Source organism: Bombina bombina, chromosome 3 (genome assembly GCF_027579735.1).
Source record: "Bombina bombina isolate aBomBom1 chromosome 3, aBomBom1.pri, whole genome shotgun sequence".
In the NCBI taxonomy this organism is placed as follows: domain Eukaryota; kingdom Metazoa; phylum Chordata; class Amphibia; order Anura; family Bombinatoridae; genus Bombina; species Bombina bombina.
In genome coordinates, this window is record NC_069501.1 from 339380064 (window position 1) to 339407002 (window position 26939).

Below are 26939 nucleotides of genomic sequence, written 5' to 3' on the forward strand. Positions count from 1 at the left end.
TAATTTTTCTTACATGGTGTATCCAGTCCACGGATTCATCCTTATTTGTGGGATATTCTCAATCCCTACAGGAAGTGGCAAAGAGAGCACACAGCAGAGCTGTCCATATAGCTCCCCTCAGGCTCCGCCACCCCAGACATTCTCTTTGCCGCTCTAACAAGTAGCATCTCCACGGGAGGGTAAAGTGAATGTGGTGTATTTTTCTGTATTTGAGTCATGTCTAAGTCTGTCTAACATGTCTGAGCCTACAGATAGATCCTGTTCTATGTGTTTAAAAGCCATGGTGGTTCCCCCATTGCATTTGTGTTTAAAGTGTGCTAAGGTATCTAAACATTTAATGACCATGCAGTGACACTTAAAAATATAGCCCAAGATGATTCTTTGATGGAAGGTAATGAGGATAGTCCTCCTTCCTCTCCCCATGTGTCGACACCAGTTACGCCCGCGCAAGCGTTGCCTAGTACCTCTAGCGCATTGTGCCCTATTACTTTACAGCAATTAGCAGCAGTCATGGATAATTCCCTTGCGGCATTTCTATCCAAACTGCCAGTTTTTCCAAAGAAGCGTAATAGCTCAGTTTTAAGAACAGAGGATGAGCAATCAGAAGCTTTGGATGATTTATCTGTTGCACCCTCACAACACTCTGAAGTGGCAGTGAGGGATGGTCTGTCCGAGGGAGAAATTTCTGACACAGGAAACGTTTCTCATCAGGCAGAGTCAAATTCCTTAGCGTTTAAATTTAAGCTGGAACACCTCCGCATCCTGCTTAAGGAGGTTATAGCTACGCTGGATGATTGTGACCCCATGGTGGTCCCAGAAAAATGGTGTAAAATGGACAGGTTTTTAGAGGTCCCTGTATACACTGATGCGTTTCCGATCCCGAAGAGGGTGGTGGATATTGTGCCTAGGGAGTGGGAGAGACCAGGTGTACCTTTTGTTCCCCCCCTATCTTTAAGAAAATGTTCCCCATAAATGACCCCAGGCGGGACGCGTGGCAGACGGTCCCTAAGGTAGAGGGAGCAGTTTCAACACTTGCTAAGCATACAACTATACCAATAGAAGACAGTTGTGCTTTTAAAGACCCTATGGATAAAAAATTGGAAGGTTTGCTGAAGAAAATGTTTGTTCAGCAAGGTTTCCTTCTTCAGCCAATTGCCTGCATTATTCCTGTAACTACTGCAGCGGCTTTTTGGTTTGAGGTGCTGGAGGAGTCACTCCAGAGGGAGACTTCATATGACGAAGTCATGGATAGAATTCATGCTCTAAAGCTGGCTAATTCTTTTATCACTGATGCCGCTTTCCAATTAGCTAAGTTAGCGGCGAAAAATTCAGGTTTTGCCATTATGGCGCAAAGAGCGCTTTGGCTCAAATCATGGTCGGCTGACGTGTCGTCCAAAACAAAGTTACTAAACATTCCTTTCAAGGGAAAGACCCTTTTTGGTCCCGAGTTGAAAGAAATTATTGCGGATATCACTGGGGGGAAGGGCCATGCCCTCCCGCAGGATAGACCGTTTAAGGCCAAAAACAAGGCTAATTTTCGCTCCTTTCGCAACTTCAGGAGCGGACCTGCTTCAACCCCTGCTGCCGCAAAGCAAGAGGGTAACGCTTCACAGCCCAAAGCAACCTGGAAACCCTTGCAGGGCTGGAATAAGGGTAAACAGGCCAAGAAGCCTGCGCCTGCTACCAAGACAGCATGAAGGGGTAGCCCCCGATCCGGGACCGGATCTAGTAGGGGGCAGACTTTCTCTCTTTGCTCAGGCTTGGGCAAGAGATGTTCCAGATCCCTGGGCATTAGAAATTGTTGCTCAGGGGTATCTTCTAGAATTCAAGGACTCTCCCCCAAGGGGAAGGTTCCACATTTCTCATTTGTCTTCGGACCAGACAAAGAAGCACGCGTTCTTACGCTGTGTAGAAGATCTTCTAAAGATGGGAGTGATACACCCAGTTCCAATTGCAGAACAAGGACTGGGATTTTACTCAAACCTGTTTGTAGTTCCCAAAAAGGAAGGAACTTTCGGGCCAATCCTGGATCTAAAAATTCTAAACAAATTCCTCAGAGTTCCATCTTTCAAAAGGGAAACCATTCGGACAATCTTGCCGATGATCCAGGAAGGTCAATATATGACTACCGTGGACCTAAAGGATGAGTACCTACATATTCCTATCCACAAAGATCATCATCAGTTCCTAAGGTTTGCCTTTCTGGACACGAATTACCAGTTCGTGGCCCTTCCTTTTGGGTTGGCCACCACTCCCAGAATTTTCACAAAGGTGCTAGGGTCCCTTCTAGCGGTACTAAGACCGCGGGGCATTGCAGTAGCACCTTACCTAGACAACATCTTAATACAGGCGTCGTCTTTTCACAGAGCCAAGGCTCATACGGACATTGTTCTGGCCTTTCTAAGGTCTCACGGGTGGAAGGTGAACGTCGAAAAAAGTTCTCTGTCCCCGCTCACAAGGGTTCCCTTCCTGGGAACACTAATAGACTCGGTAGAAATGAAAATCTTTCTGACAGAGGTCAGGAAGTCAAAACTTTTGAATACTTGCCGAGTTCTTCATTCCATTCCTCGGCTTTCTGTGACTCAGTGCATGGAGGTAATCGGTTTAATGGTTGCGGCAATGGACGTTGTCCTTTTTGCCCGAATTCATCTAAGACCACTGCAACTGTGCATGCTCAAACAGTGGAATGGGGATTATGCAGATTTGTCTCCTCAAATACAAATGGACCAGAAAACCAGAGACTCTCTTCTCTGGTGGTTGTCTTAGGATCACCTGTCTCAGGGAATGAGCTTCCGCAGACCGGAGTGGATCATTGTCACGACCGATGCCAGTCTGTTAGGCTGGGGTGCGGTCTGGAACTCCCTGAAAGCTCAGGGTCTATGGTCTCGGGAAGAATCTCTTCTCCCGATAAACATTTTGGAACTAAGAGCGATATTCAATACGCTCCAGGCATGGCCTCAACTAGCGGAGGCCAAATTCATCAGATTTCAGTCGGACAACATCACGACTGTAGCGTACATCAATCATCAGGGAGGAACAAATAGTTCCCTAGCGATGAAGGAAGTAACCAAGATCATCAAATGGGCGGAGGATCACTCCTGCCATCTATCTGCAATTCACATCCCAGGAGTAGACAACTTGGAGGCGGATTTTCTGAGTCATCAGACTTTCCATCCGGGGGAGTGGGAACTCCACCCAAAGGTTTTTGCTCAGCTGACCCAGCTATGGGGCATTCCAGAATTGGATCTGATGGCGTCCTATCAGAACACCAAACTTCCCCTTTACTGATCCAGGTCCAGGGATCCCAAGGCGGCATTGATAGATGCTTTAGTAGCGCCTTGGTCATTCAGTCTAGCTTATGTCTTTCCACCGTTTCCTCTTCTCCCCTGGCTAGTAGCCAGAATCAAACAGGAGAAGGCTTCGGTAATTCTGATAGCGCCTGCGTGGCCACGCTGGACTTGGTATGCAGACCTAGTGGACATGTCATTGGTTCCACCATGGAAACTGCCATTGAGGCAGGATCTTCTAATTCAAGGTCCATTCAAGCATCCAAATCTAGTTTCTCTGCAACTGACTGCTTGGAGATTGAACGCTTAATTCTAGCTAAGCGTGGGTTCTCTGAATCAGTTATAGATACTCTGATCTAGGCCAGAAAGCCTGTCACCAGGAAAATTTACCATAAGATATGGCGGAAATATCTTTGTTGGTGTAAATCCATGGGTTACTCGTGGAGTAAGATTAGGATTCCAAGGATATTGTCTTTTCTCCAAGAAGGATTGGAGAAAGGTTTGTCAGCTAGTTCCTTAAAGGGACAGATATCTGCTCTGTCTATCCTGTTACACAAGCGTCTGGCAGCTGTACCAGACGTTTGCACAGGCCCTAGTTAGAATCAAGCCTGTCTACAAACCTGTGGCTCCTCCATGGAGTCTAAATTTAGTTCTTTCAGTTCTTCAAGGGGTTCCGTTTGAACCTTTACATTCCATAGATATTAAGTTATTATCTTGGAAAGTTTTGTTTTTGGTAGCTATTTCTTCTGCTCGAAGAGTTTCTGATTTGTCTGTTTTGGAGTGTAATTCACCCTATCTGGTGTTCCATGCAGATAAGGTTGTTTTGCGTACCAAACCTGGTTTCCTTCCAAAAGTGGTTTCTAATAAGTATATTAACCAGGAAATCATTGTTCCTTCTTTGTGCCCTAATCCAGTTTCTAAGAAGGAACGACTGTTATACAATCTTGATGTGGTTCATGCTTTAAAATTCTATTTAAATGCAACTAAAGATTTCAGTCAAACATCATCCTTGTTTGTTGTCTATTCTGGTAAGAGGAGAGGTCAGAAAGCGACTGCTACCTCTCTTTCCTGCTGGCTGAAAAGCATCATCCGATTGGCTTATGAGACTGCTGGACAGCAGCCTCCTGAACGAATTACAGCTCATTCCACCAGAGCTTTCAAGAATGAGGCTTCTGTTGAACAGATTTGTAAGGCAGCGACTTGGTCTTCACTGCATACATTTGCCAAATTTTACAAATTCGATACTTTTGCTTCTTCGGAGGCTATTTTTGGGAGAAAGGTTTTGCAAGCAGTGGTGCCTTCCGTTTAGGTTACCTGATTGTTCCCTCCCTTCATCCGTGTCCTAAAGCTTTGGTATTGGTATCCCACAAGTAAGGATGAATCCGTGGACTGGATACACCATGTAAGAGAAAACAGAATTTATGCTTACCTGATAAATTACTTTCTCTTACAGTGTATCCAGTCCACGGCCCGCCCTGGCAATTAAGTCAGGTTCAAATTTATTTTTGTAAAACTACAGTCACCACAGCACCCTATGGTTTCTCCTTTTTCTCCTAACCGTCGGTCGAATGACTGGGGGGGCGGAGCCTTAGGGGAGCTATATGGACAGCTCTACTGTGTGCTCTCTTTGCCACTTCCTGTAGGGATTGAGAATATCCCACAAGTAAGGATGAATCCGTGGACTGGATACACCGTAAGAGAAAGTAATTTATCAGGTAAGCATAAATCCTGTTTTATTCTTACTTGATAAATTTATTTATTTATTGAGATGGTTAGTCCATGGCCTGCCCTGTTATTTAGACAGTTTGCTTTTCTATAAACTTCAGGCACCTCTGCACCTTAGATTACTTCCTTTTTCCTTTCCCTTTGGTCGAATGACTGGGGATTGTGGGTAGGGGGTGAGGTATTTAACAGCTTTGCCTCCTCCTGCTGGTCAGGAGTGATATTCCCAACAGTAATTAAGATGATCCATGGACTCACCATGTCAAGAAATAAATAAATTTATCAGGTAAGAATAAATTATGTTTTTGGGCACTGATTCTGAATACTTATCTAGAATTGTTGTCTAAAAAAAGAATTGTTCCAGATCTTCAGAATGAGATTACATTTCTTTCATCCTTTTGTGCAGATACTGTATACGTGAGATTTTACTATTGTTTGATATGGTCTGTTCCTTTTATATTTTGTATGAAAGAACACAGTTGTGTCCCCATATGTTATATACTTGAGGGAAATACTCTACTGAGGGCTACTTCGGAGCCCTTGCGGTGCAGGTTCGCATATGTGATCCTGCTTCCCACAATGTAAGAAGCAGCGGTCATTAGACCACTGCTTCCTACACCCTACGCCACCTCTGAGGTGGCGAGAGAAAATCACAGAGAGCTTGCTTGCTCTTGGTGATTGACAGCCCCTTCAGTCGTGCAATTGGTTGTGTGAATGAAGGGGTGGGCATTACACACTGTGATGAGTGTGTAATGATACATAAAGGCCTGCGGATGAACAGATCTTCTGCCCGTATGTAGTGAAGGCCCACCTCTTAGTACATGGAGCCCAAAGAGTACATTTGTAGTATTTTGGGCTTTTGAGTAAGATACTATACCTGAAGAAGTTTAACAATGATTTAGTCTGCCCCTATGTAGTGAAGAAGGCCCGCGTCTTAGTACATGGAGCCCAAAGAGTACATTTGTAGTATTTTGGGCTTTTGAGTAAGATACTATACCTGAAGAAGTTTGTTTAACAATGATTTAGTCTCATCATACATTTGTTTATCAATATAGACTTAATATGCACCAATCTGTTTCTGCTAGGTTTTTCGTTGAAAAAGTTTGTTTTCCCTATAATGTTATATTTGTACTTTTTCCACCCATCTTTTCATATGATAGTTACTGCTTTATAATCTGTCTACTGGTAAATATTACCAGAGAGGGCCAAGATAATTAGAGATTAACATGACAAATACAAGGAATTTCTATATTTTGGCCCATATTCCTGGTTTATACAGACGCCCTACCTTTTTTTTTTGCTAGTCCACCTTTTTGGATTGGACATCTCTAGGAAGAGGAAGGGGTATTGCTTAAGTTTAAATTTTATAAAAATAACTAGGGGAGTGGTCAGTTCTGTCCACACTCCTTGAGGGAGGGATGTTAATTGGTAAGTTTTCCTCAGGGATGTGGGTCAAGATATAGAAGGTCCTTGTATTTTTGGAATTAAAGGAACAGTCAAGTCCAAAAAAAAGTTCATGATTTAAATAGGGCATATAATTTTAAACAACTTCCCAATTTACTTTTATCACCAATTTTGCTTTGTTCTCTTTGGTATGCTTAGTTGAAAGCTACACCTAGGAAGTTCATATGCTAATTTCTTAGACCTTGAAGACTGCCACTAATCTGAATGCATTTTGACCACTAGAGGGCATTAGTTCATGTGTTTCATATAGATAACATTGAGCTTGTGCACATGAAGTGACCTAGGAGTGAATACTCATTGTCTAAAATGCAAGTCTGTCAAAAGAACTGAAATAAGGGGGCAGTCAGTTGAAGCTTAGATGGGAGGTAAAACATGTATTATTATAACGGTGTTGGTTATGCAAAATTGGGGAATGGGTAATGAAGGAATTAAATTTCTTTTTAAACAACAACAATTCTAGTGTTGACTGTCCCTTTAATTTCAAGTTTGTTTTGTTTTTCATCACTTTGTAGTGAGTTGTGGAGGGGAGTGTATCCTTTGTAAGCAGTTACTTGAGACTAGAATCACTGCTCCACCTGCTTATAGTTTGTAAGCCAAAAGCAAAGAGAATTGAAAATTAAAACTATACAGTGTCAAATGCATTAGTATGACAAATATTTTAGAGACGTTTTTTACAAAAATATTTTATATTTTTCAGAACACCAAATATTGATCGATTGGCCAGCGAAGGTGTGAAACTTACCCAGCACATAGCAGCATCTCCTCTCTGTACTCCGAGTCGAGCAGCATTCATGACAGGCAGATATCCTATTAGATCAGGTATCTTCATTTATTAATGTAATTCAAATAACTAGAATGGTTTACATTCTAGCTAAATTAATATAAACAAAGACTTTGAAATTATACAACTTTGTTTTAGGAATTATGTTTGACCTCTAGAAGTAGATCTTAAAAAAATGACTGCAAATTTAATCATAAATTAATAAAATTTGATCTATTTTAATACATATTTATATTTAATACATATAAACATTCATAATGAACTGCAAAAACTTCAAAATAATTGATATATTATAGATCTGAATTTGCTTTTCCAAATAAAGGCAAAATCTCAAATTAAATGATTTATTTAGTACTATCTTTTAGTATGTGTCTGTGCCTTTTTTATCTAATGTTCTTGTTATGTTCTGATTCAGACATTTTGGAAATAACAGAAATTAAACCACATTACTTTTCCTTATGGTTTTGTTGAGTGTAATTTGGATGAAAATACATATGGGCATCTTAAGTAAATTATTATACAGATAATCCGAGTGTTTGTTTTGTTTATTTTGTAAAGCATTATTGCGTATAGAATTTTTTGTGTTGTTTCACCATTATAGTAAAGTTTTCAAAGGGATCTCAATAAATATTTATAAAATAATTTGAGTAATGATTTATTTTTTCTACTCACTAGCTATGCTAACATCCAAATCTTTAACTAGCTTCTTTTATGAATTAATATTTTTGTTTCCTAGATTCATTGATTTATGTATATTTTTTATAAAAGGTTATTCTTGTTTATTTTTCAAAAATGCTTTCAAATGTAATTTTTTTATTATTATTATGGGATAGTTTGCTTGGCTTTACCAATTGTATCAGCCGCCAGCCAAGAAACCTTATTTCTCAGTGCAATTCAGCAGAATCTGTATAATACAACAAGAAATGTAATTTCTTCCTCACTACTCTCCACTGTCTCCTTTATTGTTTTGTGGACAGGTTTAATCTATTATATATCTATTTTTTTTAATTTATATACATTAGACACACATGCACCTTTCCTCCATCATATTTTTGGCCCTTGCAAGCTTTATCTGTACACTAAGAAACAACTTATAGGTATATTTTATATGGGACATTTGTTACGTTATTGAAAAGACAGAACAAAAAACAAACTGTATCTTGAGTTTCAAAATACAGTGCATTTTATTTTCATAAAAATCTATTTGCTTCTCATTTTTATTAATGATTTTCATTCGTTTTATAACACTGCATAATGTGTTGATATTGCATTATGTAATAATAATAGTTGTTGTTAAAGAAGAAGAAATTGAGACTTAACCAACAGGTGATGTTTCTAGCACATCTATATACTATGATGGATTAGCTCCCCTATTCTTTTGCCTTCAGAACCTTATGTGATGTGGGGCTTGCTTGTTTGGTAGCACGGCAAGCTGGAGTTAGGGTGCAAGCGGGAGTGGCAATTACCGCTCCACTCATAATCTAGCTCTATGCAATTAGTCATTTCACTGAGATATAAGGTTTCTTGGTTGGTGGCTGATAACATTGGTAAAGCCAAGCAAACTATCCTATAATAAAAAAAATAAATAAATCACATTTTAATGCATTTTTAGACAGTCTATAATAGGAGGCCTGCAGGAGGGAGGGAGTTTGTAATAGCTTGGTGTTACCACTGGCGGCAAAACCTGTGCTATTACAGGCCAAAAAAAAAACATAACTACCAGTGACATACAGGGTATGCTGTGGTTTTTAAGAGGTTATAAATGATTATTTTGATATTACCAAATCTCATTTTTGTTACCTTTGAATCACTATGACTAACTATAACTGATTCATAAGTGAGAGGCTAACCATATGGGAGTCTTGGTTAAGATGAATTCTATACACTGCTACTGGAAAACCTCTTGCATTCAAATGGTTTAAAATGTCTGAGTAAAAACATTATTGTGGGGAAAAGTGTTCAACTATTCACGCAACATGTATAGCCTATTCTTTTTTTTACCATCTCACATGCATAAATTGTGTTCAAACAACTGCTACTTTAGTCTGAACCATCTGGCCTACTACAGTAATGCAGTAAGGCAAACTATTAAGATAAGCATTTTGGAACAACCAGTTAAATGATATTTTGCCAAGTTAAGATATTCAGGTCTGTTTCATCCTACATATCACTAACTACATAGGGCTAGATTTTGAGTGGAGCGGTAATTACTACTCCAGCTTGCATGTTAACTCCGCTCCACTAACAGTACCTTTAAAAAAAAAAAAAAAAAACCTGAAAAAAATAACCTTACCATTAAAAATAAAAAACTAACAAACCTAGCATTGCTTGAAAAATAACCTAAAATTACTAGAAAAAAGTAACTTAACTTTATTGAAAAACATCAACCTAACATTACTAAAAAACAAACAAACTAGCAATACTAAAAAGGGCATTGCCCAAAAGTGTCGGCTCTTTTTCTGAAAGGAAAAAAGTCTACAAACCTCTACAATTAACCTGCCACCACCACCTCCCACCCCCCGAAAAAAAAATAAAAAAAAATCTAAGACTAATCCTCAAAGATGAATCCGGGTGGCGGCGCTCCACCTTCACTCCGGCGGTGGTGATCTTCATTCCAGAGATGGCCCATCTTCTTATCTTCATCCTGGTGGTAAATGCAATTGCGTTTGAGCAATCACATTTACTTTTAACTTGTAATGTGAGCGGACATTGCCACTCAACGTCACCCATAAAAAATATGGGGAGAGTAAATTACCACGATTTTGGATAACACCAAGCCACTTATAATATAATTTTGAACATAAAGAACACCACAATCGTGTTTACGCTCTTCATGCTAATGATTTCACTCCACTCAGTTTTTCTTCACTTTTTTTTCTTACTTTTTGGGTATATAAATATTGTATTTTATTTTATATGTTTTTGATGCAAATAATCAGCATTCTCCTTCTCATATTGTTTTAATACACGCTTACTAAATTAACTTTATTAAGACAAAAGTTACAAAAACAAAATAATAAAAAAAATGTCTAAAAAACAGTTATTTAAACTAGAGGTCAATACATTAAGAAGGCTGCAATTATAATCCATGAGTAATAATTGCGAACTCTATTGCAGAGAGACAAATTAAAAAGCCAAACATAGAGTTTTGATTAAAAATATAGAAGAATAATTAGTCAAACTATAAAACTAAGAGATCATTGGAAAATGTCCCTAGGTTTATTATAACCTATAGTCCACAAACATCTAAAGTATTTGAAATTATTAACTCAAATTGGCATATTCTACAGAATGACTTTGAATTATCACAAATAATAGGAGAAAAAGTCTTAGATGGATACAGAAGAGCTCAGAATTTAAGTCACCAATTGGTACAAAGTTACTATACAGCAAATTAAAAAATTAAATCACAATACCCAGGAATGTTCCCACATGGTAATTGCTCAATATGCACTCAAGTACAATCTTTAAAAACAATAGTAATTACATGGGGATACACACATATGATGAATCAGCATTTACATGTTCAACTGAAGCTGTTGTATATGCTTTATGTTGTCCATGGTTCAAAATATATACGTTAGTATAACAGCACGTCAGACAAAAACTAGAGTGATGGAACATATTAATAATATAAAAATACTACAAAAGATATGGAAAAAGGGAGACAATTGACAAAAGTAGCAAAACATTTTCTAAATATGTACAAAATTAACCAAAAACTCAAATTCTCAGTGTTACAAAAGATATCAATGGGAATTAGAGGAGGTAACATTGAAAAATCTTTGTTGAAAGCTAAATGCAGATGGATCTATTTATTAGATACCATACAGTCTAGGGGACTTAAAAAAAAAAAAAAATATTATGTGTATCTATGATAAGTGTCCCATAAAGAAACTGAATTATATTCTCAGATCTGTAGTGATGTGTTATAATTCAGATGCTCTAAGAATTTTCACTTGTAAATTTTACATCACCGAAGTAATAGCACTTATTATCACCACAATTGCATTTCACATATTCATTAATTATATTTCACAATAATTACATTAATATTGAATCCCATATCACATTTCCTGTCGTATTTTATCTCCCACCTTAATTCGTAGTCACATACTACAATGAAAGATATTTTCCTCATACTAATACACCTTTTTAACATTTTTGCATTCTTGATATCAATTGAATTAGACTGCAGACTTTGTTTTTATTTCCTTATTTCATAATATTTTACTTATTGTATTTTTGCCTAACCAACGGTGGTTTAGTTTTCTGTTTTTAGGCTTATTTTCTGTTTTATACATTTATAGTAAATATTTTATCCATACTGTTTGATGTGCTTGCTGTTTTATGCACACTTAACTTCTGTTTTTTACTTTTATTCCTGTGATTGGCTGTAGAGGGCAATCCTTTTCTTTTTAGTTGCTATACCACCCTGCTTAGTGACTGGAGATATTTATTTTTGCAGTTTGTACCTATAACTAGCAGCTCTGTCTATACCACTTACTTTGAAGATATGGGCCTCGATCCGATATGCAGCGTCGCTTGCAAAAGCTGGCGACGCAAAATATTGCGCTGGTTTGGTATCACATATACGGCGTAACATAGAAGTTACGCTCGTATATTTCTGCCTTCGGCCGTAGTTTTTTGGCCCATAGACAGGTATACCAAACCAGCGCAGTTTGGTATCCAATATACAGCGTAAGGACTTAAGTGGCGAAAATGGAGAAATCTTACTCCATTTTCACCTCACCACAAATTGCAGGCATAGTAAGCCTTGTGCTGTGTATTGGAGCCCCGTAACTCCCTAAACTACCTGCAAAATAAAACCTAACACTTAACGCATGCGCAATGTCTATCTACCTGTCAACCGCGAACTGCAAAATAAAACCTAACACCTAACGCATGCGCAATGTCTAGCTACCTGTCAACCGCGATCCCCTGCCACAATCCCTAATAAAGTATTTAACCCCTTAACCGCCGCTCCCGGACCCCGCCGCCACCTACATTAACTACCCCCTAATGTGAGCCCCTTACTCCGCCGCCACCTACATTACCTACCCCCTAATGTGAGCCCCTTACACCGCCGCCACCTACATTACCTACCCCCTAATGTGAGACCCTTACTATATTATTAGGGTTAATATAGTTATTATATTATATATATATATATATTAACTATATTAACCCTAATTATATTAGGGTTAATATAGTTATTATATTATATATATATATATATTAACTATATTAACCCTATCTAACTCTAACACCCCTAACTTAATTATTATTAAATTAAATCTAAATAATATTAATAATATTAACTAAATTATTCCTATTTAAATCTAAATACTTACCTATAAAATAAACCCTAAGATAGCTACAATATAATTAATAATTACATTGTAGCTATTTTACGGTTTATACTTATTTTACAGGTAACTTGGTATTTATTTAAACTAGGTACAATAGCTATTAAATAGTTAATAACTATTTAATAGCTACCTAGTTAAAATAATTACCAATTTACCTGTAAAATAAATCCTAACCTAAGTTACAAATACACCTATACTATCAATAAATTAAATAAACTACAAATATCTAAACTAAAATACAATTAAATACACTAAACTAAATTACAAAAAATAAAAAAAGATTACAAGAATTTTAAGATACTTACACCTAATCTAAGCCCCCTAATAAAATAATAAAGCCCCCCAAAATAAAAAAAATGCCCTACCCTATTCTTAATTAAAAAGTAACCATCTCTTTTACCAGCCCTTAAAATGACTTTTTGCGGGGCATTTCCCCAAAGTAATCAGCTCTTTTGCCTGTAAAAAAAAACACAATACCACCCCCAACATTACAACCCACCACCCACATACCCCTACTCTAAACCCACCCAAACCCCCCTTAAAAAAAACTAACACTAACCCCCAGAAGATCTCCCTACCTTGAGTCGTCTTCACCCAGCCGGGCCGAACTCTTCATCCAGATGTGGTCCTCCATCCCGGCGATGTCTTCATCCAAGCGGCAATAGAACAGCCAATAGAATGCAAACTCAATCTGATTGGCTGATTGGATCAGCCAATCGGATTAAACTTGAATCTGATTGGCTGATTGAATCAGCCAATCAGATTTTCTTACCTTAATTCCGATTGGCTGATAGAATCCTATCAGCCAATCGGAATTCGAGGGACGCCATCTTGGATGACGTCATTTAAAGGAAACTTAATTTGTCGTTCAGTCATCAGGCCAGCTGGATGTTCCGCGTCGGAGGTCGGAAGAAGCCAGAAGAAAGAAGATTGAAGATGCCACTTGGAGGAAGACTTCGCCCCGATGGAGGACCTCTTCTGTGCCGCTTGGATGAAGACATCGCCGGGATGGAGGACCACATCTGGATGATGAGTTCGGCCCGGCTGAGTGAAGACGACTCAAGGTAGGGAGATCTTCTGGGGGTTAGTGTTAGGTTTTTTTAAGGGGGGTTTGGGTGGGTTTAGAGTAGGGGTATGTGGGTGGTGGGTTGTAATGTTGGGGGTGGTATTGTGTTTTTTTAATAGGGTAGGGTATTTTTTTTATTTTGGGGGCTTTATTATTTTATTAGGGGGCTTAGATTAGGTGTAAGTAGCTTAAAATTCTTGTAATCTTTTTTATTTTTTTTGTAATTTAGTTTAGTGTATTTAATTGTATTTTAGTTTAGATATTTGTAGTTTATTTAATTTATTGATAGTGTAGGTGTATTTGTAACTTAGGTTAGGATTTATTTTACAGGTAAATTGGTAATTATTTTAACTAGGTAGCTATTAAATAGTTATTAACTATTTATTAGCTATTGTACCTAGTTAAAATAAATACCAAGTTACCTATAAAATAAGTATAAACCGTAAAATAGCTACAATGTAATTATTAATTATATTGTAGCTATCTTAGGGTTTATTTTATAGATAAGTATTTAGATTTAAATAGGAATAATTTAGTTAATATTATTAATATTATTTAGATTTAATTTAATAATAATTAAGTTAGGGGTGTTAGAGTTAGATAGGGTTAATATAGTTAATATATATAATATAATAACTATATTAACTATATTAACCCTAATATAATTAGGGTTAATATATATAATATAATAACTATATTAACCCTAATATAATTAGGGTTAATATAGTTAATATATATAATATAACTATATTAACCCTAATATAATTAGGGTTAATATAGTTAATATAGGTGGCTGCAGTGTAGGGGGATTAGATTAGGGGTTAATGTATTTAATAGAGCTGGCGGCGGTGTAGGGGGATTAAATTAGGGGTTCATGTATTTAATATAGCTGGCAGCGGGGTAGGGGGATTAGGGGTTAATAATTTTAATATAGCTGGCGGCAGGGTAGGGGGATAAGATTAGGGGGTAATACATTTATTATAGGTGGGGGCGGTGTAGGGGGATTTAGATTAGAGGCAAAAGAGCTGATTACTTTGTGACAATGCCCCGCAAAAAGCCCTTTTAAGGGCTGGTAAAAGAGCTGGTTACTTTAGGGCAATGCCCCGCAAAAAGCCCTTTTAAGGGCTGGCAATAGAGCTGGTTACTTTGGGACAATGCCACGCAAAAAGCCCTTTTCAGGGCTATTTGTAGGGTTAGACTTAGGTTTAGTGGTAGGGAAATTTTAGTATTTTAGGGGTTAATTTAATATAGGTGGCGGCGGTATAGGGGGATTAGATTAGGGGTTAATTAATTTAATATAGGTGGCGGTGGTATAGGGGGATTAGATTAGGGGTTAATTAATTTAATATAGGTGGCGGCGGTGTAGGGGGCTCACAGGGGTTATATAGTTTAAATAGGTGGCGGCAGTGTAGGGGGCTCACATTAGGGGTTATATAGTTTAAATAGGTGGCGGCGGTGTAGGGGGCTCACATTAGGGGTTATATAGTTTAAATAGGTGGCGGCGGGGTAGGGGGATCATATTAGGGGGTAACATAGTTAATGTAGGTGGCGGCGGGGTATGGGGCTCACATTAAGGGGTAAAACATTTAATGTAGCTAGCGGCAGGGTAGGGGGCTCGGATTAGGGGGTAATATAGATAACGTAGCTGGCGGCGGGGTCCAGGAGCGGCGGTTTCGGGGTTAATATATTTTTATTGTTAGGAGTGAGAGGGGGGATTGAGGATAGAGGGGTATACCTGTTGGGCTATGTTTGGGAGGCGTGTTAGACAGTATGGATGATTTTATAATTTAGTCAAGTTTTTTACGCGGTGGCAGTTTCTAAAGTACCGTAAGTCACTGACGACTCCAGAAATTTGTACTTACGCAGATTTCTGGACATTGCTGGTTTGTCAGACTTACGGCACTTTAGCATCTGACGGCACCATATATGTGATAGCTCGAGTTGCGAGCTGAAACTACGGGTGGCACAGGTTTCCACGCTTGCGCCGAAACCTGCGCCATATATCGGATCGCGCCCATGGTTTACTTCTGCCAATAGATAGAAATAAATGTAGTTTAGCTCTTGGATTGTAGGAGTTTAGTTCAAGTTTAGAGAGATTTCATTCCTTTAGCTAACTTACCGATGATATTTGTGTAAGCATTATCTAAACTTGTTTCTATCAATCTATGTTCTTTCAAGCAGTAACTTAATTATGGTATAAAATCTTGTGGGTACACTGCTGCAACAATCTGTTTTTAACTATGTTTGTCTTAACTGGTCCGTGTTCAGGTTAACACAGCATTGACCTTTGTTTATAGTCACCATATTTTTTTATAGGTATCTCTTTATTAAAAGTTAATTTTTAATTATTATTTTGTTATTTCTAATGCTATGAATGATACACATTTTGTGTAAAAACTTACTTAACAAGATATATCTATAGACTTAGTAAAACTAAGTATTTTTTTAGTTAATTACCCGCCTCCAGATGCATTCACAGCCAATACAGAATAATATATGGTAGCATTATACTATTCTCACCTTTTTCTTTAAAAAATAAATCATCCAGCTCTGATTTTTTAGGGCTGGGTGTAAAGGAAAAGTGAGTTGTAATATATGTTGCACCTTTAAGTGGGCAAACTCTGTCTTCAATACATTTTCCGTGTTTTTATTTTATTTTGCCTACCGGCTTCATATATGAAAACTCTCTTTACATTTGTGTAAGGGCTCGCCACACATATAAGGGATTACTAGTCATACCTTCATTGGTAGAGCTTGACACACATATAAGGGATTACTAGTCATACCTTCATTGGTAGAGCTTGACACACATATAAGGGATTACTAGTCATACCTTCATTGGTAGAGCTTGACACACATATAAGGGATTACTAGTCACAGCTTCATTGGTAGAGCTTGACACACATATAAGGGATTACTAGTCATACCTTCATTGGTAGAGCTCACCACACATATAAGGGATTACTAGTCATACCTTCATTGGTAGAGCTTGACACACATATAAGGGATTACTAGTCATACATTCATTGGTAGAGCTTGACACACATATAAGGGATTACTAGTCATACCTTCATTGGTAGAGCTTGACACACATATAAGGGATTACTAGTCATGCCTTTATTGGTAGAGCTCGCCACAAATATAAGGGATTACTAGTCATACCTTCATTGGTAGAGCTTGACACACATATAAGGGATTACTAGTCATGCCTTAATTGGTAGAGCTCGCCACACATATAAGGGATTACTAGTCATACCTTCATTGATAGAGCTCGCCACACATATAAGGGATTAATAGTCATGCCTTCATTGGTAGAGCTTGACACACATATAAGGGATTACTAGTCATACCTTCATTGATAGAGCTCGCCACACATATAAGGGATTAATAGTCATGCCTTCATTGGTAGAGCTTGACACACATATAAGGGATTACTAGTCATACCTTCATTGGTAGAGCTTGACACACATATAAGGGATTACTAGTCATACCTTCATTGGTAGAGCTTGACACACATATAAGGGATTACTAGTCATACCTTCATTGGTAGAGCTTGACACACATATAAGGGATTACTAGTCATACCTTCATTGGTAGAGCTTGACACACATATAAGGGATTACTAGTCATACCTTCATTGGTAGAGCTTGACACACATATAAGGGATTACTAGTCATACCTTCATTGGTAGAGCTCGCCACACATATAAGGGATTACTAGTCATACCTTCATTGGTAGATAGGAATGAGTAAAATTTGCCCTAAATTGTTGGCATAATAGTTTGTCCCTCAGTAATACGGTATCCAAGTTTTGTTTTGGACTGGTTATAGTTTATTTGCGAGTAGGACTGGTGTTCCTTAAAAAATGTGCTTTATTCTGTGCTCTCTACCTATCAATCACATTATGATCTAGCAAAAAAATCTAAACTTTGCTCATACATGATTTAGACAGGGCATGCAATTGTAAGTTTGTCATTGACTTCTAATTTCAAATTTTCTTTGTTCTATTAGTATCTTTCTTTTAAAAGCAAGGATGTAAGCTCAGGAGTGTGCACGTGTCTAGAGCACTTTACGGTAGCAGTTTTGCAAGAATGTTATGCATTTGCAAGAGCACTAGATGACAGCACTATTCTCTGTCATGTAGTGCTCCAGACACCTACCCATGTATCTCTTCAAAAAAGAATACCATGGGAATAAAGCAAATTTAATAAAATAAGTAAATTGGAAACTTTTTAAAAAAATGGTATGCTTTGTATCACAAGAGAGAATTTTGGGTTCATATCCATTTGCTTATATTAGCTAGGAAGGTTGATTAATGTTCAATAAGGGCATATCACAATAGAGCATTTTCAGCTTTTCCCTCAAACATGTTTTTGATCCACCCTATAAGCCCTATTTTTACTATGGGTCTAAAAAGATCTTGGCTATCACAATCCATTTCTGAGTGACATTTTTTAGGAAAGTTTTGACTGTTTAAAATTTGAAATGTCAAGGCACTCGATAAAGCCTCAAAAGGACATATTGGACATCTTTGCAACTATTTCAAGGCTATTTGGACATATTTATATCTTTACTCCATTTGTGTTGCTATCCAGAGTGATAGCCAGAATCAAGCAAGAACAAGCTTCAGCAAACTTAAATTGCTCTGGCATGGCCTTACAGGATTTGTGTTGCGGACCTAGTTCAATTGTCCTCATGCCTTGGAGGTATCCTCAAAGAAATACGTTTTTGAAAAATACAAATGCCACTGCTAGTACCTAAGATGGTGGAAACCATTGGGAAGGGGGAGTGATAAAGAGCTGTTAAGGAGGTATCAGGGAGGTGGGAGGGTAAAAGGGAATCACACACTGCCGAAACTACATAAATAAAATTAAAGGGACAGTTTACACCAGAATTTTTATTGTTTGAAAGGATAGATAATCCCTTTATTACCCATTCCCTAGTTTTGCATTACCAACACCGTTATATAAATACACTTTTTACCTCTGTGATTACCTTGTATCTAAGCCTCTGCAAACTGCCCCCTTATTTCAGTTCTTTTGACAGACATCCATTTTAGCCAATCAGAGCTTGCTCACTGGAATTTCATGTGCATGAGCACAGTGTTATCTATATAATAAACGTGAACTAACACCCTCTAGTGGTGAAAAACTGTCAAAATGCCCTGAGAGAAGAGGCGGCCTTCAAGGGCTTAGAAATTAGCATATGAACCTCCTAGGTTTAGCTTTCAACTAAGAATACCAAGAGAACAAAGCAAAATTGGTGACAAAAGTAAATTGGAAAATTGTTTAAAATTACATTCTCTATCTGAATCATGAAAGTTTGTTTTGGACTAGACTGTCCCTTTAATTTATTAAACCCTTCACCTTGCAGTACTTTGCCTATTGTGCCGCAAGCTATATATATATATATATATATATATATATATATATATATATATATATATATATATATATATGTATATATGTGTGTGTATATATATATATATATATATATATACTGTATATATATATATATATATATGAGAGTATATAAACAGCGCTGTATACAGCAAATATAAACTAGAAATACACAAACACAATGTGTAGAAAAAAACATTTTATTTTACTGACAGACCATGTCTTAGAACATTTAAAAAGATATAACATATACCTATTCACAAAGCAATAGTATTAAATGTTGCTATTGTATATAGTCCTAACACATAGGTTAAAAAACTATTTGCTCAATGGAGGACAAATTAAAGTTTCTTTCATGTAATTGGCAATGAGTCCATGAGCTAGTGATGTATGGGATATACAATCCTACCAGGAGGGGCAAAGTTTCCCAAATCTCAAAATGCCTATAAATACACCCCTCACCACACCACAATTCAGTTTTACAAACTTTGTCTCCTATGGAGGTGGTGAAGTAAGTTTGTGCTAAGATTTCTATGTTGATATGCGCTTCTCAGCATTTTTTGAACCACAATTTCTCTCAGAGTACAGTGAATGTCTGAGGGATGTGAAGGGAGTATCACCTATTGAATGCAGTGGTTTTCCTCACGGGGGTCTATTTCATAGATTCTCTGTTATCGGTCATAGAGATTCATCTCCTACCTCCCTTTTCAGATCAACGATATACTCTCATATTCCATTACCTCTACTGATAACCGTTTCAGTACTGGTTTGGCTATCTGCTATATGTGGATGGGTGTCTTTTGGTAAGTATGTTTTCATTACTTAAGACACTCTCAGCTATGGTTTGGCACTTTATGTATTTTTATAAAGTTCTAAATATATGTATTGTACTTATATTTGCCATGATTCAGGTTTTCAGTATATTTCCTTTTGCAGACTTTCAGTTTCATATCTGGGAAATGCTTTTTTATGAAAATGTATTTCTTACCTGGGGTAGAGTCTCTTTTTCAAATTGACTGTCTTTTAAATTTGCGGGCAGAATTAGACTCGCAAGGGCACAAAATGCCAAAGTTTATTGCGTCATTCTTGGTGCGAGATTTTTGGTGCGAAGTTACGTTCATTGACGCAAATTCGTCATTTCCGGTGTCTTAGTTGTGTTTTCACAAGGTTGCATCATCTATGACGCGAGTGTGACGTTTTTGGCGCCAAAAAATATTTTTCTGTTTGTTGTACATCATATACATATTTTCATTATTTAAGACCCCCATTTTTTATTTGCCTCTTGCCTTTTTCTATATCAAAGGACTATGCTGTTTGCATTTTTTCCCATTCCTGAAACTGCCATATAAGGAAATTGATAATTTTGCTTTATATGTTGTTTTTTTCTCTTACATTTGCAAGATGTCTCAATCTGATCCTGTCTCAGAATTCATTGTTGGATCCCAGCTGCCTGATAACAGTTCTACCAAAGCTAAGTGCATTTGTTGTAAACTTGTGGAGATTATACCTCCCGCTGTGGTTTGTAATAGTTGTCATGATAAACTTTTACATGCAGAAAATGTATCCATCAGTAGTAGTTCATTACCTGTTGCTGTTCCCTCAACATCTAATGTACAAGATATACCTGTAAATTTAAAATAATTTATTTCTGATTCTATTCGGAAAGCTGTGTCTGCCATCCCGCTTTCTAATAAACGTAAAAGGTCTTTTAAAACTTCTCATAGAGTTGATGAAATTTCAAATGACTGGCAACATACTAATTTATCCTTCTCTGATGAGGATCTATCTGATTCAGAAGATCCTGCCTCAGATATTGACACTAACAAATCCTCTTATTTATTTAAAATGGAGTATATTTGTTCTTTAGTAAAAGAAGTGTTGATTACATTGGATATGGAGGAAACTAGTCCTCTTGATATTAAAACTAGTAAACGTTTAAATTCTGTTTATAAACCTCCTGTGGTTATTCCAGAGGTTTTTCCAGTTCTGATGCTATTTCTGATATGATTTCTAAAGAATGGAGTATGCCTGGTACTTCTTTTATTCCTTCTTTAAGGTTTAAAAAAATTGTATCCTTTGCCAACAGTTAGATTGGAGTTTTGGGAAAAGATCCCCAAAATTGATGGGGCTATCTCCACTCTTGCTAAACGTATTACTATTCCTACAGAAGATAGTACTTCTTTTAAAGATCCTTTAGATAGGAAACTTGAATCTTATCTAAGGAAGGCTTATTTATATTTGTGGTCATCTTCTTAGGCCTGCAATTTCTTTGGCTGATGTTGCAGCTGCTTCAACTTTTGGTTGGAAACTTTAGCTCAACAAGTATCAGATCATGATTTGTCTAGCATTGTTAAGTTGATTCAACATGCTAATAATTTCATTTGTGATGCCATTTTTCATATTATCAAAATTGATGTTAGATATATGTCTTTAGCTATTTTAGCTAGAAGAGCTTTGTGGCTCAAATCTTGGAATGCTGATATGACTTCTAAATCCAGATTGCTTTCTTTTTCTTTCCAAGGTAATAAATTATTTGGTTCTCAGTTGGATTCGAAAATTTCAACTGTCACTGGGGGGGGAGGGAGTTTTTTTGCCTCAGGATAAAAAACCTAAAGGTAAATCTAAGGCTTCTAACCGTTTTCGTTAATTTCGACATAATAAGGAACAGAAATCTAATCCTTCCCCAATGGAATCTGTTTCCAATTGGAAGCCTTCCTCAAATTGGAATAAATCCAAGCCTTTTAAGAGATCAAAGCCAGCCCCCAAGTCCGCATGAAGGTGCAGCCCTCATTCCAGCTCAGCTGGTAGGGGGCAGATTAAAACTCTTCAAAAATGTTTGGATCAGTTTGGTCCAAAATCATTGGATTCAGAGATTCTCTTTTCTAGACATGCATTACCAATTTGTTGCTCTTCCTTTTGGCCTAGCAACAGCTCCAAGAATCTTTTCAAAGGTTTTCGGTGCCCTACTCTCTGTAATCAGAGAGCGGGGTATTGCGGTGTTTCCTTATTTGGACAATGTCTTGGTACTCGCTCAGTCTGTACGTTCTGCAGAATCTCACGTGAATCAAGTAGTGTTGTTTTTTCAAAGACATGGTTGGAGGATCGATTTACCAATAAGTTCTTTGATTCCTCAGACAAAGGTAACCTTTTTAGGTTTTCAGATAGATTCAGTGTCCATGACTTTGTCTAACAGACAAGAGACGTTTGAAATTGGCTGCAGCCTGTCGGAACCTTCAGTCTCAGTCATTCCCTTCAGTAGCTATGTGCATGGAAGTTTTAGGTCTCATGACTGCAGCATCGGACGTGATCCTCTTTGCTCGTTTTCATATGAGACCTCTCCAGCTTTGTATGCTGAACCAATGGTGCAGGGATTATACAAGGATATCACTATTAAAATCCTTAAATCCCAATGTTCGACTTTCTCTGACTTGGTGGTTAGATCACCATTGTATAATTTTAGGGGCCTCTTTCGTTCGTCTAACCTGGACTGTGATCACAACAGATGCAAGTATTTCAGGTTGGGGAGCTGTTTGGGGATCTCTGACAGCACAAGGGGTTTGGAAATATCAAGAGGCGAGATTACCAATCAATATTTTGGAACTCCGTGCAATTCTCAGGGCTCTTCAGTTTTGGCCTCTGTTGAAGAGAGAACCGTTCATTTGTTTTCAGACAGAAAATATCACAACTGTGGCATATGTCAATCATCAGGGTGGGACTCACAGTCCTCAAGCTATGAAAGAAGTATCTCGGATACTTGTTTGGGCGGAATCCAGCTCCTAATTTCTGCAGTTCATATCCCAGGTATAGACAATTAGGAAGCGGATTATCTCAGTCGTCAGACTTTACATCCGGGAGAATGGTCTCTTCACCCAGATGTGTTTTCTCAAATTTTTCAGATGTGGGGGCTTCCAGAAATAGATCTGATGGCTTCTCATCTAAACAAAAAACTTCCCAGGTACCTGTCCAGGTCAGGGGATCCTTAGGCGGAAGCAGTGGATGCGTTGACACTTCCTTGGTGTTATCAACCTGCTTATGTTTTCCCGCCTCTAGTTCTTTTTCCAAGAGTGATCTCCAAAATCATCATGGAGCAATCGTTTGTGCTGCTGGTGGCTCCAGCATGGCCTCACAGGTTTTGGTATGTGGATCTTGTTCGGATGTCCAGTTGCCAACCTTGGCCACTTCCATTAAGGCCAGACCTTCTATCTCAAGGTCCATTTTTTCATCAGGATCTCAAATCATTAAATTTGAAGGTTTGGAAATTGAACGCTAGGTCATAGAGGTTTCTCTGACTCAGTGATTAATACTATGTTGCAGGCTCGTAAATCTGTTTCTAGAAAGATTTATTATCGAGTTTGGAAGACTTATATTTCATGGTGTTCTTCTGATAAATTCTCCTGGCATTCTTTTAGAATTCCTAGAATTTTACAGTTTCTTCAAGATGGTTTGGATCAGCTATAGCAAGGGAGTACAAAGAAGCGCAAAAAGAAAACCAAGCTTGAGTAATTTATTATGGCAAATAAAACAAATAAACATAAAAACTTACACTCAGGTAAGTGGTAATGATCGTCTGGATTTACAAATACATCCGGTGTACAGCGGCACAGGTCAGAGTCCTGCTCAACAACAAACTGATCCGTCTGCGATGGAAAAACAAGCCGGCAAAACCTGGCTCGGCGTCTGACGTCAGTGTGGAGCTGGATTGGAGCGTCCCCCTCTGATGGATCCTTTCTCTGGCCTGACAGTCATAAAGCAGATGATGGCGAAATAGTCCCAAAGAGCAATATCCCTACACGTTTCATTCGTATCTCGGCCAAACTTTTTCAAGGGTCATACAAATGTTAAGGAGTTCAAACAGAATGCCGTCTGAACAATTAGACCGTCTTTTATATCTTAGGTATGAGCGCCCTCTATTGGCCAAAGTAGCACATTTCAAAAATTACAATCTTACCCTGAATTAACATTTAAATAACTACAAAACATATAAATATTTAATAAATTAGTAAAAAAACCTAGCAAAACTTTAAAAACTTTGACCACATCAAGATGATTCATTAAAGAAGTAATTGTTTAAAAAAGGCTAATTTCTTAGCATTCGTATAATCAAATGTCAAACTAAATCACAAATAAAATTGCACCTAGAAAAAACATCAGTAAACATTTTCATAACCATTAATCAATAATACTAATCTAAATATGTAGAGTTGATAAGTAAATACTAAATACTAAAGACCAGGTGTACCCCTAACTAGGAACCCCTAACTAGGAACCTAGAGAAAAATCAGCTAGTGTTTTTTTTAGATGTGAACAGGCCCAGAGGGCAGATGACACAGGACCAATTAAATTTGGAGGGAATAGAGGAAGAGGGACAGGATCTAGGAAGGAGAATATTAACATCAAGGAAAAGATCATTAGAACGAGAAGGGGAACTAGAGGAGGACACAGATTGCAGGCAAGTAGAAAGAAGGTCGAGATATTAGAGGAGAAAAAATCCACAATTATCAATTTGTCTAGTGTCACCTTAGATAATACTGATATTAACTTGTTAAGTAAGGGGCTAAATTTTGCACCAAAGGCTCCACCAAACAAATTTGAAGCGTTTATCGATGTCCAAAGGTTTATCTGTAAACTAACTTTGAAGCGTTATTTTCTTAAAAACCCATGCAATAGAAGTAATTACAACACGGAATATTTGGAATATAAAGATCTTGATACTTTAAAAATCTTGCGGAATTTAGAACAAGAAAGTAATATTTCCCAATCCGCAAGTGAGGAACCTCTATCACCTCTGAATCCTTTAGAGTTATCAATTTATGAAGAAGAGCCAACCATTATTCATTCTCTTTTTAAGAACAAATCCAATTTTTACCCAATAGGGACTCAGGGGGATCAAATTCCCGTTTTCTGTAAATTAGTTATAGATGATCTGGAAAAGGCTTTCACTCATCCAAAAGGATCACTAAACAAATACTCTGACAATCTCACCACCCTTGAACGTAAAGCTCTAAAGAGTTTAACAGACAACCATAACATTGTTATCAGGAGTGCGGTCAAGGGTGGTGGGATTGTCATTCGGGAAATATACTTAAAAGAAGCTTATCGTTTATTAAATGACAAAACAACTTATTCTATTCTGGACAGGGATCCCACGATAGGATATATAAGGGATTTGAAATATTTGTTATGTGAGGCTAAAGACAAGACTATCCTGAATTCCGATGAATATGCTTTTCTCTTTGTAAGTTCCCCTAAAATTGCAGGGTTTTACCACCTTCCTAAGGTCCATAAGGACCTTTTCAATCCCTCAGGTAGGCCCATAGTTTCTGGCATTGACTCTTTATGCAGTCATCTATCACAATATGTGGATTTTTTTCTACAGCCTATTGTACAGAAAACTAGGGCCTACCTGAGGGATAGCACACAGGTTATTACAAAATTTGAAGGTGTCCCCTGGGAAAATGATTATTGGTTTATTACATGTGACGTAACGTCCCTATATACCTGTATCCCCCATGATCAGGGTAGCAAAGCAATATATACAGAATTACTCAGATGGAATATACCAAAAGATCATATAGATTTTATTATTAAATCAATAGTGTTTATTCTCGAACATAATTATTTTTTGTTCGAGAAGAAATTTTATAAGCAGACTAAAGGGACCACAATGGGGACTACCTTTGCGCCCTCTTACGCAAATCTATATGTCAATGATTTTGAAAATTGCCATATATGGTACAATAATCCATTTTATAAAAACATTATTAAATTTCATCGCTACATCGATGATGTGATCATTTTGTGGAAGGGAGGTGAATCTGGCATTGATGAATTTATTAAGTATATGAATAATAACAATCATAATTTAGTTTTTACTGCGAACATGTCAAAAGTCAAAATGGAATTTTTGGATCTTATGCTATACATAGACACCAATAATCAAATTGCTGTTACCAATTTTAGAAAGCCAACAGAGAAAAATAGTTACATTGAAGCCTCTAGTGGCCACAAGAAAAGTTGGATCACGAACGTACCATATGGTCAATACCTTAGAATGCGAAAAAATTGTACACATATTTCAAACTTTAATTCTGAGGCGGCCGTTCTTGATAAAAAATTCAGGGAAAAGGGTTATAAGGTTGACAATCTAGAGACAGTGAAAAATAGGGCTTTGAATACCAATAGGTTGGACCTACTTAACAAATCGAGAATACTAAAGGAAAAGGGAGAGTCTGACACCCCTAGATTTAATACCAGGTATAGTGAAGGGGCCACTACCATTCAACGTGTGCTAAGGAAACATTGGGTTATCCTTAAAACTGACCCTATTTTAGGTGATACTTTGGCGGATAAACCTCAGGTGGTTTTTAAAAGAGGGAAGAACCTCAAAAATGTGTTGACCCCCAGTAGATTGAGGGATCCAACACCGCAAGTGGATAATAGTCTTAACTGGCTAACCACTAAGAAGGGAACTTTTAGGTGCATGAAACCAATCTGCAACATGTGCAGTCATGTTGATAATTCAACTAGCTTTATAAACTGGGATGGTACACAGAAATTTAATATTAAACATAGGACATCCTGTGATACCACTTTTGTGGTTTATCTGATTAGCTGTGGGTGTGGCCTACTTTATGTAGGACGCACAAAAAGAAAAAGAAGAACCAGGGTCAATGAACACATTTATAATATTAAAATGGCTAAGGAAGATAAACCAATTAAACATAGCATTCCGGTTCACTTCCTAGAAAAACATAATTGTAACTCAGTATCTCTCAAGGTCAAAGTGATTGATTGGATACCTACCAATATAAACAATAGGCTCCTTGCTTTAAGACAACAGGAGACCTAT

General features: G+C 37.5%; 1 protein-coding gene across 2 annotated transcripts in view; it reads left to right on the forward strand.

The window, feature by feature from the left end:
* Nucleotides 1–26939, forward strand: part of STS (steroid sulfatase) — a 785042-nt gene that overhangs the window by 216591 nt on the left and 541512 nt on the right. For both annotated transcript variants that reach the window (XM_053706447.1, XM_053706448.1), the window contains exon 3: nucleotides 7171–7292. In XM_053706447.1, coding sequence (XP_053562422.1) covers nucleotides 7171–7292 — 122 coding nt within the window. The remainder of the gene's footprint in view (nucleotides 1–7170; nucleotides 7293–26939) is intronic.